This window comes from Ammospiza nelsoni, chromosome 6, assembly GCF_027579445.1.
Source record: "Ammospiza nelsoni isolate bAmmNel1 chromosome 6, bAmmNel1.pri, whole genome shotgun sequence".
NCBI lineage: Eukaryota > Metazoa > Chordata > Aves > Passeriformes > Passerellidae > Ammospiza > Ammospiza nelsoni.
The window spans coordinates 49,922,974-49,942,502 of NC_080638.1; the positions used below are offsets into that span (position 1 = coordinate 49,922,974).

General features: G+C 36.5%; 1 protein-coding gene across 2 annotated transcripts in view; it reads right to left on the reverse strand.

Annotated features, from left to right (window-relative positions):
- Positions 1-2,482: 2,482 nt before the first annotated feature.
- DICER1 (dicer 1, ribonuclease III) overlaps positions 2,483-19,529 on the reverse strand; it is a 63,061-nt gene continuing 46,014 nt past the window's right edge. For both annotated transcript variants that reach the window (XM_059473484.1, XM_059473485.1), the window contains 7 exons: positions 18,596-19,379; positions 17,032-17,187; positions 12,961-13,843; positions 10,638-10,906; positions 7,743-7,905; positions 7,573-7,648; positions 2,483-7,276 (listed from right to left, as the gene is read on the reverse strand). In XM_059473484.1, coding sequence (XP_059329467.1) covers positions 7,111-7,276; positions 7,573-7,648; positions 7,743-7,905; positions 10,638-10,906; positions 12,961-13,843; positions 17,032-17,187; positions 18,596-19,379 — 2,497 coding nt within the window. In that variant the 3' untranslated portion in view covers positions 2,483-7,110. The remainder of the gene's footprint in view (positions 7,277-7,572; positions 7,649-7,742; positions 7,906-10,637; positions 10,907-12,960; positions 13,844-17,031; positions 17,188-18,595; positions 19,380-19,529) is intronic.

A 19,529-nucleotide genomic window follows, 5' to 3' on the forward strand; every position in this document is an offset into this window, starting at 1 on the left:
ATTCCTAAAAAACCTGGATGACTTTGTGAAAGAGGTCCTAAGTGAGCCAGCTCAGAAAGGCACCCTCCTTGATTTGCTGCTTGTCAGCAGACAGGATCCCACAAACCAAGTGGAGACTGGTGACCACAAAGTGATGAAGTTTGAAATCTCTGGTGACACGAGGAAAAGCACCAGCAAAACCTCAACTCTAGACTTCAGGATGCTCACATTACTAGTAAGTAAAATCTCCTTGGACAATGTCTTTGCAGGTGCTGGGGTCCATCAGTGCTGGTCATTTTTTAAACATCACCCCCTAATGGCACAAGAACACACAATTCCCAAATGTTGGAAGTCAAGCAGGGGAGGCAGAAGGCTTGACTTGGAAATAAGGCAAAAAAAAAAAAGAAGGTGCATACCTAGTGGAAGCCAGGTCAGGTGACACAGAGGAACACAGAGATGCTGCTGGCCACTGGAGGGAGAATCCCTGTGGCCAAAGCTCAGCTGGAGTTGAAGCTGACAGAAATATGGGGGACAATAAGGTTTTTTCAAATATATTCATGGCAATAGCCAGTGTAGAAACAGCATCAGCCCATTCCAGGATGAGGATGGTCACCTCACAAACAGGGACAGAAATGAGGCAGAGGTGTTCAATGCATTCCTTACCTCTGTCCTCAGCATTAATGATGGACTAAGGGAGTCTCAGGTGCCCTGAGCTGGAGGACAATGACTGAGAATGGTCAAACCCCAGTCAACCTTGAATTTGTGAGGGATCTGCTGCTCCAGCTGGATCCCTATAAACCTATGGGGCCTGATGGGATTAAACTAAGAATCCTCAAAGGGCTGGCTGATGTCATCACAAAATGACATCATAATTTTGTCTTTATGACATCATAATTTCAGAATCTTTCATAATTTTTAGCAGTCTTGGGAATCCAGAGAGGTCCCAGCTGACTGGAAGCTGGTGCATGTTGTCCTCATTTTCCAGAAGGGCAAGGAGGACCCTGGAAACTACAGGCCTGTCAGTCTCACTCCAGTGCCTGGTAAAGTTATGGAGATTATTCAGGGAGGTATTGAAAAACTCCTGAAAGGCAACACAGTCACTCACTGGTCACAGCCAGCACAGCTCCATGAAGGGGAAGTCCTGCTTATCAAGCCTGATTTCCTTTTATGACAATGTAACCTACATAATTGATACAGGAAAGCCAGTAGATGTAATCTTTTAGGATTTCAGTAAAGCTTTTGATACTCTCTCTCAAAAGAGTTCTTCTGGACAAAATATCCAGCACACAGCTGGATAAACACATCATGGGATGGGTGAGCAACTGGCCCACAGGTCAGGCACAAAGGGTTGACATCAGAATGGGCACCTGTGACTAGTTGGGTTCCACAAAGCTCCATCCTTGGCCCTGCTCTTCAAATTCATAAATGTCTTGGATGCAGGACTGGAAAGGATACTGAAGTTTCTACTAAAAGAGATGCCTTTGAAGCAGAACCTCTACTGCTCTTGCACCTTGACTTTCTGGAGAACTCCATCTGCTTCACAGTGCTACTCAGCAAGGGAAGGGATGGATCACTTTCTTGCAGACACCAGATGAGGCGGCCATCCCTTACCTCATTTTGCCACAGTTAACAGGATATAATGGCATCCTCAAACAATTTTTAATATTATTTTCAGACCAATTTTCCTGCAGAAAATTTGGGGAAAATTTTCTCATTTGACTCACTTGCTAGAATTGGGGAGGAGGGTGCTGTGTTGTCATCCCTACTAGCCCACACAATGGAGGGCCTGGCCCTTAAAGGCACCTTTTCCAAATCCAAGAAAAAGCTGTCTGTCACCATGCCTACCAGCAGCCTAGCAGGCTTTTCTCTATAACTTGAGACAAAATGTGCAGTAAAAGATGCTCACTGCAGATGCCAAACAAGTGACTGCTACATTGTGAAGATTTCAGAAAGGAAGACTCCTGATCTTTGTCTGGTAGGTCTGACTTGTCTCCATAAAAGATACGTGACACTGCTGTGCCAGTCAAAACATTCTACAAACACACTGCCAATATTCAGGATAAGCAGAATACTAACAGAAACCAATGAAAAATAATGAAATTGACGTTGTTAATGTTGAGACTATTAGGTCAAATTAACATAACATTTTTAAACCATGTGGCAGTCATGCAAACCTCTGTTCCAGAACCCTTGTGCTGTGGGGCTTCCCAGCTCCAACAGACATTTTGCAGGTATAACAGTCAACACAGAGATCAAATTGTACCACATACACCATCATTTTTAACTTGAGTGTCCCTTAAGAGTCTTCACATAGCTCTGAAGACAGTTCATTCATCAGAGGAAAGAGACAAGCAGACTTGTCTTTAAACAAGGTGAAGAAATATTGTTTTCACAAATGTTTTCCCATTTAAAAAAAATTTAGACTGAACAGCAATTTTTTTGTAAACTCTGGAAGATTTATGGACATATTAACAGGAATTTTAAAAAAAGCAAAACGACAATACAAGGTGAACAGACCATAACTTTATTGGAGATATACTCAGCTACAATTATTACAAAAAACTATTAAAGGTAATTGTGATCCATAAGGTGCAGATTGCAAACTTCTGCAGCATGATTACAGTATGAATGAATTACATTTTATGTCCCTTAAAGACAGCTGCAGCATGTGATGGTAAATATTTTATTGTCCATCAAATTATATTTGTTATTCTTTCTACTTGATTTTAACCATCTTTTCAGTCACACTATTTACAATAAAAATGCCTGCAATTTCCAATTATTGTTCACAAACATTTTTCTCGCTAACTTGCTGCTGCAGTAAATTCTGAGTGCATCTACAAAGCAATTAAAGTAGTCTGTGGTTGCCATTCAAATAAAAGAGGAAAAACCCCAAGGACTTTATTGGATGAAATTTATTTTTAAGAACTGTAGTTAGCTTTGATAAAAAATTTTAACTGCTAGTGGAGTATACTACAATGACCTCTAGATATTTGCTAACATAATTCATATTGAGTTACAGCTGATATTTAGATTACGTTTGATGGTCATGAACTGTAGTGTTTAAAGTTTAAAATCTAATATGAAAGTAAAGAAATTAACTTCTTGAATATTAGAGCAATTGAAAAAGGATCAATGTCAGTAATTAAGTACCGAAAATCAAAATGCTTCTTGCTTCATTCATATAAAAAAATACAGAGATTTCTGTGAGAATGTGTTCATGGGGAACCCCATCCAAAACAAACCCAGAATACTGTCAGAGTCAAGTGCAGTATCACAGCAGACCACAATGCTATTTGTCATTTTTGGACTGCACGTGCTGCTGTGACCGGGATACAAAGAGTTCATGTTCTGTACAGATAAATGCATAGAATATGTAGCATATGTTATGTCATATGCAGTAACATAAACCCCCCACATTTTCCAGTTGATGGTTCTGTATTTGCTCACAAGGAGGAAAAATGAAACTCTGAAACATACATAAAAGCACAAGATCTTCAGATATGTAAATGAATGCAGTTCCATTGACTAAAATGATACAACATCAATTTGCACCAGCTGAGGATCCAGCACCTCATCCCTGGGCTACCACTCTATTCCCCCCCAGCACTGAAACTGGTTCTTGTTCAAGTTCTGCACTTGGCAGTTGCAACACACTACTGTGTAATGAGACTTAAAAATACTAGGTTTTTTTTTTTGTATGGAACTTTAGCAGCATCAAGCTGAACAAACACTTCAGAAGTCACTACTGAGCACTGAATATTCAGACTGGACAGATTTAGTTGAGGTTGACCAAATTGCTAGGGGCTGTCTTCTCCCAGAAATTACATTATATGTGTAAAATGTTGGTTTGTTCAGAGATAATTACTGGAGTGTCAGTCAGAGGTCATTCTAATTTTAATTACTTCACGTAACAGTAAAATGATGCAGTAGAAAAATAATAGCTTTAAAATACAATCAAGAGTTGTTGCACATCTTTGTTGTATTTTTTCCACGTACAGTAAAAATGCCACAGACGTTACAAATGACCTATTTAAGTTGTGCAAGTAAATGACACATTGCAGGCATTAAAAACTATCTTTTTCAAAGTCATTAAATCAGAACAGCAGCAAGGCCAAACCACATTTTTCCTCTCTGTTAAGCATTTTTTCCTTGAAATGAGGTAAAGCATGGTACCAAGTGCAATGCTTATTTGTGCTACATGAACAGAACAGCGCAAAAAAAAGCCATAAAAATAAAAACGCAGCATAGTTAGGAGGACTGTTTAAAGTACAGTATAACAGGACTTAGATAAAAAACCCCAAGGTTCATGCCAATTAACCCCCACACCATTTATGATGAGCCTGTGTGGTTGCTTTCGAAGATGGGCTGCAACAGTCCGCTTACACTTGTGCTTATAGCATGTCAAGTGATTTCTACCCCAACCTTCAAATGATCAGATTTAGGTCTTTAATAGCGTACACTGTCCAGTACCAAAATCATATCAACTGCAGGGTAAAACACACAGATGTGGAACATGGAAACTAATATGGATTTTTCTGCCTCAAAGGATAAAAAGTATTTCAATGAGGTCACACTGGAAAAAATGGTGGCATTTAAAACGCATTTAAAAATGCATCAGCAGCAGCAACTACTTTATAGTCAGCCACTACACATTTCAGATGTCCAATTCATATGCTTTATCTAGTAACAAAGTGATCATTAAACTGTTCTGAAACACAGAGTAGGTTCAGCTGATTTTGTCTGCACCCAAACACTCCATAACCACTTCACTGCTAACAATTACCTGAAACCCCTGAGAATCTATAACCTTGTAACAATCAGTAAGCATTTTAGGCATTCAAAGAATAACTGAAATTTTAGCTTTTCATAATGCAACTAAAACTACTTAAGACTTTCTAGATGGTCTGATTTAATCTGCTGATTGATGTGAGGCCAGAAACACAGAATTGTTGACATGAGTAATCATGTATTTTCACTAAGAAAATTCAGTCCTACTACAAAGAGCAAGCTACAGCTTAAATCAGTGACCTTTTTTAAACAGCTAACGCAAAGCAATTTACATTTGAGAATTTGGACTGCATGTTTTTATTGTTCCATATCACCATTGTCATCTACTTGCTGTTCTTATACCTCCTTTTATGACTGAAGTACCAAATACTAGACTTTTTCATAAGCTAGTATTTTAATTGTTGGTTTGACTCCTATAACAAGCAGCTTTCAAATACAAGAACAGTCTTTTTCACAGACTGAGAAGTGACTGAGATAGCAATTATATGAACTTTTGAAAACTGTATTTCAGAAAAGCTTAATGTCTGCCCCTTGTCACTAAGGCATTTACTTTATTTTTTTGTTAAGAAAGCAAGAGCTGACAGTTTTGTTTTAGTGTGCATTTGTGAGGAAAGGAATAGGGTTTAAAAGCAGGAAATACAGTATTTGTTTGTAATTTAGTTCATAAGACACAGCATCAAGTTCAAACTATTGTGCTGGAAAACGTTAAAACACCTTGCTCTGCTTTCTCAAACTTCAAGCATAATTAACAGGGCAAAATTGCAGCAAACCTCTACTGATACTGGTGGGAATACAAGACCCACAGCTTTTTTTAAAAGGTAAATTAAGAGGTATTATAGTTACAGTGCAAAAAATTAAAATTTCAAGCATAATATATAAACATAGCACCAAAACAGAAAAAAACCCAATGCATGCAAAAATAAAAAGGAAAAGAAGAGAAAAAAAGAACTGAGGTATTTAAGTGAAGAGTGCCTACAAAAATCTAATTAAAGAAGTATAGGCAAAGCCTAAAAAATACAAGTATGATTTCCCCCCACGCTCCCAGTAGACCAAAACATCAATGAGCTAGTTTCTCTAAATTAAGGACCTAAATCACAGATGTATCAAAAGTACGGCAGTTATATCTCAAACATCAACTTTCATGTTATTTAACAGCACAGCTTTGGTAGATGAAATATGCATGCAATTCTGAAAAGTACAGTAAGAAATTTACGTGGAAATATCTCTAAGTGTAAAGGTGCTCTGTTTGTTAAATACGTAACCAATTGACTATAAAATCTGCAGCATATCTTAGGTGTGATATGTCTAAGGTTGTTTTGTTAGTGACAGTTTGCACTGTGCAATTATTTGTTGCTGTTTCCAGTATTGGAACTATCTAGCTTGCAGGTTTGTGTAAAACTGGAATTTTAGCCAAAGACCATATTTTGTTTATGGTATAAAAAAAACTGTAGACTAACCACCTCCTCAGAATTGTTAAAAATAACCTAATTACATATATATGAATATAATTTCTATTATAATCCTGTAATAAGTCACAGCTATAGTAATGAGTTGTACTGTAAATATAGAGCTGTATCATTGTAAAATGCATAAGAAAATGAAGGGAATGTAAAACAGTTTGTTCCAAAAAAGATCAGAAATTAAAGATTATTAATGAGGGTTTATTTATTTTTAAGGCAAGAACCTTTTTTTATGCAAGACTGTGTGGCATAAGGAAACCGAAGTTTCACTCTACCAGTATGCCAGCCATTTCAATTAAAATCTGTCCCTAACAAATAAGTGCAATAATGATTGGGAATGCCATCTTAATGTAAAAAGATGACATGGAGAGAAAAAAAAAGGAAAATAAAAAGGAGAATACTGGCACACTTAATCTTTCTTATACCCAATCATCCAGTACAGTTTATCAACTGCTTTATGACTGGCACTAGTGCACAGATTGAAGAATTCCAAGATTACTATATATATAAATCTAGCAACTGCATTAGGCATAAGCTCCCTGGCCTTCTAATACTAAGCAAAGCTGTACTGACAAGAAAAGTAAACCAAAAAGACCTGACAACAATTATTCTGAACACTTGCTAAATGTCATCATTAAAGCACTCTCGTGATTAAACAAAGCAGAAGTGAGGAAAGAAGACAAGATTGTGTTTGCGCAAAAAACTATAACTACAATTAGTTCCAAAATTTTATACATGTTAAATGTTTTGTTATTTATTCTGTTATCAAACAAACTTTAAATTCTGTCTTCCAATTTGTTCCTCTCAACATCAACTTTTAAAAATTTGCTTTATTTGTATGTTATTTTTTTCCCCATTTCATTTATTTTTAAGAGGAGTCTCAGCTGTTTGGGACCTGAGGTTGATTTGCTTTGAGGCTTCGTAGTGCTCTTCTCGCAGCTGCAGATTTGGCAATCCTGTAGCTTCTGCCAACACCTTTAAACTTTCCCTTTCCTACAACTTCCACTGTAACTCTGACCTTCCCATCGTAAGTTCTCTCTGCAGGACTGCAAAAATATACACAAGAATTACTTACTGCCAAGGCAAGGTAACGTGAAATTAGAGACCTACATTCTTTTTTCTACAGAAGTTAAAGCAGTAAAATTAAACAGAAATCATTACATTTCTCAGAAAGCTATGCAAGGGAAAAAAAAAGAACAGTGCACACAATGGTGATTAGGTTAGCTGTTTAATCCAAAAGAAATTACAAGTACTTTGTGACATTTAAAAATTCTCTGTAGTTCATGAAGCACAATTTAGAAACACTTTCTGTCAGTGTGTATGTTAGAAAGCATATTCTTACCTAAATTTGGCTGTCTCTGGCTCCATTTCCAGCAGCTCTCGCACTGGGGAACGGGGCACATTAGCAGAAAATTTTTCTATTTGATAAAAAAAGTGAAAAACAAAGATTAGCTTTGTTCTTTTCATAGCAGATGGCACTTTATTAGTAGTAATTTTATGAAAGGGCAATACCTATTAGTGGCCTCATCATTGGATAGTACACTTGCCAAACCATTTCCAAAGACATTCCACTATCCATATAAATGGCACCAGCAAGGGACTCAAATATATCCCCCATGGCCTTTGGTACTTCAATGTCTTCCTCTTTTTCTTCATCTTCTTCAGATCTTCTGAGCTGTTGGCAATTAAAAAAAAGACAAGGGTCGGAGGGAGAGAGAAGGGGAGGGGGAAAGAAAGAAATGATTGCTTCACTTACAGTAAAACAAAGATCTGCAGAAGTGTAAGATCTCCTACATCCTATATCCTGTGATGCTTCCTTCCTTTAAGTTTCTCTAATTGACAACCTTCCACAGCAAAACTGTTGCTTTATTCCCCAGTGAAACCAAGCTGCTGGTTATATCATTTTTCAAATATGGAAAAAAAAATCCCAAACACCATTGTGTACAGAATACTTTCATACTTTGTGAATTCCTTCTGTGATAATTCTGTAGGATTTCACCATGGGTCTGTTCTTCCCAATTAGAAGCAGACTTCCATCAGTTAATACTAGAAAGCTACCCATAACAAAGGAAGAGTTAACGCATCATATATCTCCCAAAAAGAGACTTCCAAAATCTCTTTAAGTCCAGTCTCTGGATGAAAGTTGCATGTACCTCTCCTTACCTTACTTACCCCTCAAGACAAGCATGAAACAAGCACTAGTAAAATAAGACATTAATAACTGAAAAACACCACCACCAGACTGAGCTAAAAGACACATTTAGGTGTTTAATGCAGCAGGCAGTGTATTCTTCTATGCTACCAATTTAAGACAATAATCTATTCTCATTATCAAAAATAAACTTTCAGTGTATGTCTTAAAGGTCTTGAGCTAATCTAATCCTTTACTAAAACACTTTAAACACACGTAATATACATTTGCCTAACTCCAAACAAAGTAACTTGAAAACAAAGATTTGACCATTATGCTACGCTGCTTGAAGAGAAGTAAGTTTCTGTCAGTTTTCTCCCCAGCAGCTACACTCTCACTCAGTTTGGGGCTTAAAATCCAATCCAGTTCTCTTAAGAGAGTGACCATAATACTTCATAAATGTGTTCCACCCAATATCTCTACCTGAAATAAATCAAACAAGTAGTCAGACCTGACACATACAGCAATACAAATGGGAATTTTGATGTTAAAAACCAAGTCCAACTGTTTTGAATAGGGCACTTCATACCAAATGTAAACTGAAGCACTTTTGCATTATACTGAAATAACAGAAGAAGAGAAAAAACTAAGAGCTGTAAGGCAAGGGACAGATGTTTCATGAGTGAGATTTGAAAAAACAGAAAAGCAGATGACGTGGAGATACACATGGAAAGCAGTCTAGCTGGCATGAACTGCAGAAACAAAGAGTCTTACATGAAACGATGAAATAAGAGTTTCAGTAATTCAGTGCCAGACCAAGATAGGGAGCAGACGGAGGGAGAGTGAAACAAGGATTTTATTTGAAACAGCTATCACACAATTTGGTTGCAACTTTGGTGAAAGTTTCTTTTTGCATACTTGCAAAAACTGAACAAGGCAAAAACCAACACAGTAAGCTCTGAAAATAAGTTCCTAGCCTTTTCACTCATAAAACAAGAGAGGTAAGAGTTTGATCTTCTAATGTAAAGTAATTTCTATTATCTGATCTTCAGGGGCATATTTCTTATTTCATGTTTAATGAATTTTTCCCTTAAAACATGGTTTTCACTTTGCAACAGAGTGCAAGGGATGTGAACACATATGTGACTGAAATATTTTGATTACTAAAGTTTTAAATTGTCTATCAGGAAAAAAAAACCCTACTAAATACAAAAATAACATGCTTACTTAGTGCTGGCATGTTATCAGACAGAATACTTTTTAAAAGACTGGTCAGTTTTTCAGAAGACAAATTATTATGGACACCTATTGGGTAACACTTTTAAAGCAGGATAATGAGTAGTCCCTGTCTTCCCGATCTTGATTAGAACTTGACTCACAAGATCCTTGTTCTCACAGATTTCCTAACCATCTTATGTAGATGAATTACTTTTACCACATTCTCCCAAAAATAGAAGTTCAGTATCATCAGCTTTCCTGCACAGCACAAAATATGACCTGGTGCTCTGCAATGCAGCTGATTTCCTCACAGCCTATTTTTTGAAGACATGAAAATTCCCGATTTTCTGGTTTTTTCAATTGCATTTCATTTGAACCTATCTCCTTTCCAGAGTGTTTGTAAGCCTTTCTTTTGGGATTCGCAAGATGCCTTTTCCCTGAGCTTGCAGGTCTTCAGTGAAACTATTTTTCAAGTGGCTCACTTGAAAGATGCATATAATGTTTCCCTGGCTTGCAGAATGCCTTTAGGAGCATGTCAGACATACTTAAGTATAGTACAGCAACATCTCCAGTAGAAGTCATAAGAAAAACAGCAGAAATTTCCTGTCAGTGTACTATATTTAATAACCCCAGCATTGTGCCAAGGTAGTTTTGTTCATGGTGTTGTAGGGATACCCTACCCTGAGTCAGCACTACTTGATTTAGCAACTCTTCACCACAATTTCATGTTGTAGCAGTGCTTCCTATCAGCTGGTGAAAGCAGCAAGCTAAGTGTGTGCCCCACATTGTTCTAACACCACAAGAGCAAAAACAATAACTAAAATGAAGTGCTACAGAAAAACCTAGAGGCAAATGGCTTTCAAATTAATTAAGTGCTGTAAATTCTAACTGATTTTATACTTTCTGAAGGCTGTATTTTACTTTACAGATTGCATCCTTTTACTACTGGGAGCCTGCTTGTTTGGCTGCTGTATGCATAAAACATTACAAAAATGTTAAGAAATCCAGTGACATGCTTCAAATCAGATACTGAACATATTTCTTCTACTTCCACTAACCTCAGAATCCATTCCTTGCATTTCATTCTTTTCCATTTGAAACTGCACGAAGTCATCAATAACATGAAACAGTTCAGGAGAGACAGCTTTGAAGTACTTGTGGTAGTCATACTTTACAGCTAATGATGCAAAAATGGTATTATTGACTAGAGCAGATCGCAGGTCAGTGAGAACTCCTGGAGAGTGTTGCCGTGGGTCTTCATAAAGGTGCTTGGTTATGAGGTAGTCCAAAATTGCATCTCCCAGGAATTCTAAGCGCTGGTAACAATCTTAAAGCATTGGAAATAAAAGAATGTACAACACCACAATTAAGTTTAACACACACAGTTTTTCCAGGCTTTCTGGATAAGAAGTTTGGTACAGTGCCATGTAAATTCCACAAACTAACATAATGGTCAGAGAAGACAATCTGTTTTTTAAAAGAAGTATCCTTGTGTTTAAAGAGATTCCTAATGAAATACTAAAAAAAAAATAATCAGGAAAACCAGGAGCTGTAGCTAATAATAAAGCCAATTTTGAACAAATTGTTAATTTGGTAGGCTAGAAAAACAGCTGTGTTTATAATCAAATAATGTTTTTACTCAAGGTCATCAAGTGCTGAGAAACATCAAAAAGTAAATTTATGAGATTCTGCCAGCAGGCTGATCTGAGCATTGTAACAGTTAAAACTTTAAAAAAAATTAAAACATAACCCCAATTAATATAAAAATCAATGTATTAAAAGCAGGGGAATACTGCTTTTAATCTGAAAATCTGAATTTTTGGTCTGATTTGCCACACATTAAGACACCTTCAAAAAAGATCCCTTTTTAGGATATGTCTTTTAAACTGGAAATTAAAAATGTCAAGCCTTTGCTTTTTTGACAGTTGCCAGGGGACATGGGAACAGAGAGCTAAGGACATCTATTTTTAGAACAAACAAAAGCAAAAACCCTCTTGAACGCAAATACAGGTAGGTAGGTTGAAAAGGAAGAAGACAAACGAGTAAGAAGTTACCATGAGAGTGAACTGACTAGCACTAAGTTGCTTTTATACCAGCTGAACCTATGACACTGCCAGATCTCTACTGCTAACTATGCCTTAAAGAGAAAAAGTTACAGGTAACAGCTATTCACAGCTGTCTCACTTGGTAAACAGAACTGAAATCTGAAGTTTTCCTACAGTTTCAACAATGTAATTTTAACTGGACACTATGCCTCAAGGTTTCTGGTAGTGTATATATATTTATCATGTATGTCTAAAAATAAATACATAATTTACTTTCAATACATTTTGTGAAATATTTGTAAAAAGTAAATACATATGTGGGTAATATCCCCTACAACAAAAAACCAAAAGAGTGCTTCTGCGTTTGGTCAGAATTGTTTCTCAATGCAGTAGCATTTAAAAATTACTTATTTCTTTAATGAAAGTACATCTTTCTCACTCTTTGGAATAAGGGTCCAATTCACTATGGGAAAAATTCAGACTGCTGACTGCAAAGAAATTTGCCAGTCACTACAAATAGGGCTGGAATTTTACCATGGTTTGCTTTTGATTGCATATTATTGTAGAAAAATGCATGCAGGTTTTACAATGAACAAATATTACATCAATTAGTATAAGCAAGAGCAATTAAAGATCACAGAAATACAAACTTCTACTGCTGTAAAATCTTTTATGAGATCATGTACAGAAACATTAAACGTTAATCTGAAACTAGTATTTAGTCTGATTTAGACAATTACTCCAAATTTTGACTTTAAATATTTAGTCAGTGAAATGCCTACACCTTAATTAAGACTTTGAATTCACAGCTTCAAAGGGAAGTCTCCCCATTCTGCACTCCTACAGATTAAACAGCTAATAAAAGCTGTAGTCTACAGTTCATCTTCAGAAGTACAAAGTGTAACATTCTTGGGATTCAATTACAGAACAAATTTGCCAAATATATTTGGAAAATATGACTGCTATTTCCTGAAGTACATGGCAATTTTCCAGAGTTCTACCAGAATTTATTTCCATTAAACGAGGATCTAATGTCAGTCATACACAGCTAGTGATACAGCATTTATCACTGATGCTGTTTCTCAAAACTTGATGAGGTCTCAGCAAATATACTTTATCTGCATCAAGTCAAAATATGAATAATCACTGAGATACAAATTGAACAAGCATCCCCCTCTAAACAGTAAGCAAAGCACTATTTTTAAGACACTGTATTCCAAGACTACTGTAACATGTGATGTCTAAAAAAAATCTATACATGAGAACACAAGATACTACTTCTCTTGCATATGCAGTATAGAGAAAAAAACTATAGAGCTTTTTGAAAACAACTTACCAGTAATGGTATTATAATGGTAAGAGGCATGAGTAAATGCCTGAAGAAGATAAGCCTTGTTCTTAAAACTGTAATTTATTTTCTTCTCAAAGTTTTCAAAACCAGAAATAAGGTGATTCAGGGTTTTTTCAGCATCTGGGTGATCAAACATACACCTTGGTGGAATCTTCAAACAGCCATACTCCAGGTCTTTACACAGAAAAGGCTCTGAATTAACTACAGAAGCAGCAACAGAATTTGGTGAAAGATTTTTCTGCTCACTGTTACAGTTCTCTCTGGTAGCACACAGAGTGCCTTCCCAATCAGTCTTTTTAATTACAGGGAGAACTTTCAGCCCCAATGAGCACAGGAAAAGCTGAGCAGCTCTTTCACCACAGCTGGTCAGATAGCAGCCCAACAGGGCCTCCACACAGTCTGCAATGCTCTTGTCAGCAATACACTGCTCTGTATGCAGGTCATAGGAGATGGACTGCTTTCCTGCATCAACACCACAGTTTTCTTCTGAGGGATTCCAGAAGCCCACTACAAAATCATCCTCTTCAACAGCCTTGCTAGGATCCAGATAGCACATAGCATCCCAAGAGCTATAGTCAAAATCATCAAAATCTGATGAACACTGAACATTACCCATGGATGACTTTTTGGGTGCTTTCCATTCATAGTTTGAATCAGTGGTTGAAAAGTGTGAGAGTGAAATTTTCTTCACAAAAGCCCCTGATCCCATTAACATATTATCAATGAATTTGATATGCTCCTGATCATACTCCAGAAAATCATCTTCAAAGTCTGTTTCTTCCTTGGGCAACCTCCACATTAGGTCTTCATTCTCTTCATCATCATTATAATCATCAAGTTTACCATTAGCCAACATGTTTTCCTTTGTCTATGAAAAAACAGAAAAAAAGAGGGTGCTGAAGAGGGAAATGAGACACTTTTACTGCAGAAAGATCAGAAAAGCAGGATTTGAGAAGTATCTCCTAATTGTAACACTGCTTTTTTATGTTCCTAAGTACATTGTCTAATCAGATGCACAAAACAAGGACTGGAATAATTGTCCTGGAATACAAACTATTTGTTACTAACCTACAGCAGTGCATGTTCTACACACAGCACATGCTGCATTTTGTGGGAACCTGTGCTTGTACTTGAATGTTAGGGACACACAATGAATTTTATATCCACTAAACACTGTACACTTGCACACCAAAGTAAACAACAGAAAATTCTAAATTAACAAATTTTAGGAAATATAAGAAAGTTCTGGATGCATCCTTCTCTCAAGCTGCTAAGTAAGGCTATTACAAACGTACGCAAATCTTCAATGCAATTTTGAAGATTTTTTCCTACATCTTTCTACACAGAAAATTAATTCAGTGGGGCTTTCTTGAGTTTTTTGGTTTTTTTTCACAAGCTATACTTCTAGCCCTAACTAATAAAAGAGAAGGCAAAAATGGTCATCAATTTTCTAATACTTACATATACACCCCCAACAGCAAAATCAATGACATATTATGTCTTTTCCCTCCTCATAATGAACAAATTGGTATGGACTGACATAAATTAAAACTTGAACACAAATATTCCCAAACTATATAATTCTTTACAATTTGTCATGGCCTCTATCCAGGAAAGCACTTAAATGTGCTGAGCTAAATGCACTGGTAGTCTCCCTAACATCAAAAGGACTATTAACAGGCTCAACACAGCAGCACTGATGTCAGCAGGAATTCTGCCACTGAATTTGATAGGAGCAAGATCAGATTCAAAGCACTTTCCTGGACTGGGTTCTGAAAACCAACACTATTTTGGATCAAGCAAAACAGCCTCTATCTGCCCTGAACCTATGCATGTCATATTGCAGGGCTCAGTCACCAATCTTGCAAATGTGTGAACCAGATGCTGCCACGGGGGGATTTTACCCTTTGGGCAAAATGCACACCCATCCAGAGGTGTGGATGGGTGGCAGCTGTAGGGGGCACTGGGCAGCACTTAAAACTGCCTAAGGATCAAACAGATCTCAGTGTTCTTCACTGGGATGGACCAGGCTTAGTCAGGTTTAGTTATCAGAGGGGAGGTAAAAAAAGTGGCTATGTAAGTTCTTAGTTTAGACATTCTACTGAAAGAATTCCTGCTGCTGCAATTCTTTATCTCTCACACACACAGCAGGGACTTCTGTAACTTAAACTGCTCAGAAAGAGACATCAAAACTGGATTTGAGATAGTTATTATAGATACTTGCAGTAATATAAAACTTAAAATAAGAATTTAACCAGTCCCAACAAGGACAAGTGCTGCTTTTTTCTTGTTACACACCACCCATCACATTTACTACTGAAATAAAATAGATGTATCTCTGAATGAGACACATCTATATGGATGCTCCAAAACAGATTTTGGCATCTGTTTTTACAAAAATGGAACAAATTATAAATTATAAATTTTTACTGTGGTTTCATTCACAAGTTTATTAAAATGAAATTGTAAGTAGCAGGACAGCTACATGAACTATCTTAACATTGTCTGTACATTATTTCTTGTACATTAGAAAAATATTCTAAGGGATAAGGATGAGCAATGGCTAAAGGAAATAGAAAGCAATTCTGATCATTAATTCTTTTGTCATTAGCATTTTTTAAAAAAATCAACTATGAACCCCCGAAGAATGATTTTTTTCTTAAATAATACCTGACTAATTTTCAGGAAGTTATTGCCAATTCAAAGGTGACGCAAAATACAGGTTAAGTGCTTTTTTAATGCTCTTTTGTAAATCGGCCATTTGATAAAATGAATGAAGAAAGGTTCTTCCCCTTAATAAAGCTTGATAAATACTAACATTTGACTACTATGTTTCAGTAATAATTTGTCATAATGAGATCTCTATTTTCAATTATAGATAATCAGCCCATGGATGGAGAATGAAATTTACAACCAGAAAAGCAAAATATCTACTTGGCACAAACCCCTACCCCCACTATTTAGTTGTGTCACTCTCTGCACTTTTGTCTGAAATCATACGTTTTATTTACAAATAAACAGTGACAATTATCACAGTGGAAGCAGCCACTGAAACTTGTGGAAAACTGAAACCTTCTAGAAACCAACAATTAGCTCCAGTCCCAAACGTACTATCTCATTTGCCAGAAAGGTACAGCAGGAAGTCTCTTTGAAATGAAATCTTGGCACAGTACAGAACCACAATAATCAGGTTTATTGTGCAATAAACATTTATTTGCACAGCACATCCACCTAACAGTACTCTCATGTGCCCTCTGGTGGTTCTAGAGCCTGAGTGTGGTCTTCAGAACTGGGAAAATGAAAGATGTCCTTGCACCTCCTTCCCCTGAGCTCCAAACCAGTCTGAAATACTTCAAGGTCATGTTACTGATTACTGACTCTGTGATCACTGGTATATGTGAACATGTCCTCCTACTCCTAGAATGTCAGAAAATAGTGTGAACCTTTCCTCAGTAAGATTTCTCACTGTGAAGAGTTTGACAAGACAGTGAGGATGTCAGACAGTGAGAGAGCTTAAGCCAGCACTGTATTTGACCTGAGAAGCAGCTCTCAGTCATACCCATGGTGCAGCCACTAGCCATCAATATTGAACATTATCTCAAGGGAGTTCTACTCTTCAATCCGCCTCAGCACTATGAAAAACATCAACTCTTTTTCATATATTCTATAAAGGTGAACTCATTATTAAAAAGCAGACAGTGTTCTGCCTGAACATATTACAGCTAAAGCAGTGTGGTAATATCACTTAAAATTTCCAACAGAAACTTCTGAAAAATTCCTGGGAGCAGACTAAATATCAGCAGAAAAGCTTTTCTTCTCTGCTTCTCCCTTAATACCTACACTCAATACTGGATGATGTGTAATAAATTTCCTTACTTCAGGTTCTGGTTAGAATCAGTTTTCCTCTAATTTTCATACAGAGAAGTTTTGGAAATTTGGATTTACCTTCTCTTTGCTGAGAACAGCAAAGTAACTGGGGGTGGTGGGATGAGGTAGGGCCAAAAGAATACAGACACACAAAAGATTACTTGTCAACACAGTTAAATAAATTCTTACCATTTCATCTTTCTCCCACTTGTCAGTGTTGCTCTTGTCCTGATTTACTATGTAACCAGGAGGAAGCCAATTGACCGGGGGATCAAAAATCGACACCACCATGCGACTTGGCAGTCCTTTCTTTTTTCCAAGGCGATACAAGTTACAGTTGCTGACCTTTAAGAAGAACATTCTGATAAACCTTTGGACATACATATACATAAATAGGCTAAAAGGCAAAAGGACCAAAAAAGTGTTATGAGTCAACCTGGATCTTATATTATTATGCATTTTCTCCACCTCTTAAAAGGGGGTTCAGTTTTTGTAATACAGTAGAACCCACTCAAAGCAAGATACACATCTTCCTTTCTTTTTTTTCCTGAGGCCAAGCATATTAGGTGCAACTGTTTCAGTTAAAGAAATTTAATATATTACATTCTCCTCACAAAACAAACTGATTGCTACTTTTAAAATAATAGTAAATAGAACCTGTACAAGTGTCATTTATTACCAGCATAAATAATCATCATTCAGACTACATTTGGAATGAAAAATTTTATTTATAGGTAGATTGACCTAAACCTTGGCAGTAAAAAGTGTTAAAACAGTTCCATATAACACTTATTGAGTCATAATCCAGATGTTATTTTAATAGCCTCTAAAATGATTATAAGTATTTTAAAGGGAAGGGAAAAAAGCATTCTCAGATACAAATATATTTCCTTTTCTTTTTTAACTAACAACCATTGATCTTTTTTTCTCTTTTTAAATGCACTTTGCATGTTTTAAACTCTTGAAATTTGAACTTGAATACTCAAGTATTCAAGTTTATTTGAATACTTTTATTTGAACAGTGCAACTTATTTAGCCCTCCTTATTTTCCAAGATAAAATTATACAATAATTTCATTTTCGGAGTGATGCATTTTATTAGAGGTCAATAGTCAATGCTCTGGCATTTAATTGAAATTATCACATTCATTTGGAAGAAAAAACAAAGAAAAGTTTTTATGGTGAATATTTCTAGCAGCAGCAGAACATAAAGACTCTGCTCCCTACTGTTTACATTTACTCTAAAATACTTCCACAAGTTTTATTTTGCAACAGTTCTGTAAGATTTCTTTGTTGTTTCATTTTTAAGTAAGACACTAAAAATTTCAAGAGAAGTTTCTTCTTGAGGAAACAAAGGAAAGTTCAAGTAAAGAAGCAAACTAAGGCTCTATGCTGCTAATTCAATCCTTCATTCAAGCATTGCTGTTTAAGAGCTTCTATTCAATACAGCTCTAGAAGTTCAGTGCACCACATGTTCTCACTAATCCAGAACTTTTAGTTTCACTCAATTTGTAATCAGATGGTTCATATTTCAAACTGAACTGCAGAAAACAGTTTCAATCAATCATAGTTACGGCAACATGAAGCCCACAGACCTGAATTTTTATTCTGATGTGCATGCTACTCAATGTATAATGAACAAAGCTGTGGAATTAAATCAACCTGCTCCCATTCAACCTTCCAGCGAAAATGTAATTTATATGGCTTGTTACAGCATGCCTTTTACACAGTATGAATGGATTGTTTCTACTCACTTTTTTGCTTCTCATGTATGACAGCCGTCCCTCGTGAGCATCAGGGTAAGTGCAAAACAAGTATGTAGTGATGGCATGCTTTAAAAATGAATCACCAAGCATCTCTAGCCGCTCCAGGTTAAACCCATCACTAGCATTTGAGAGAGTCAAAGCTTGAAGAATGAGACCAGGATTAGGACCGAGAGTTTTTGAGGAGTACCCACTGCAAGGGCTCTTTTCAGAATCTGCTCTGTCTTTTGAAAGATTAATAGCTTTTGAAGTACTGGTGGTCACTGCCATTATGGGGCATCCATCTGAGGTAGATCTGTTAGCATTTCCATCAAGGTATTTATTACTCGGTAGAGTACATTCATTGCTGGGCTTGGGCTGGTTCTCACTGTTGTATAAATTCTGAATGGGATATGAGGTAGTTGGTTGTACAGGTATGTCCTGCCTGCAGTAATTCAGCTGATTTCCTTGGCAAAAGTCTCTGTTAACTAAATCACAATTGCCATTGGCAAGATTTTTATTATAAGAAACACCATTAATTGCTGCAAGTTCTACCGAGACATCAATTTGGAGTTTACTGGGTGACTCATTGAGCAATGTTCTGTAACTCACAGACATTTGGTCATGGTTTTCTGCAGAAGAGGTTCTATTAGCACCTTGATGTGCAGCATTTTCAGGGACTACAATTGTGCTGTGCTTACAGTAATTTTCATTCTCTACTACAGAGGAGTTAGGAAGAGAGATGAAGGACTTGCTGTCAATAGACTTTTTCCATCCAAAGTCCAAGTTAGGATATCTGTAAAGATAAACAGGAGATTTGTTAACAAAAAATATTAGCAGAAGACAAGAAGACTCTACATGCACATACACGTTTTAAAAAAGCCACAGCCTTTTGAAAAGAACAGAGACTGCAACATGTAACTTCATTTCTCACAAGCAAATATTT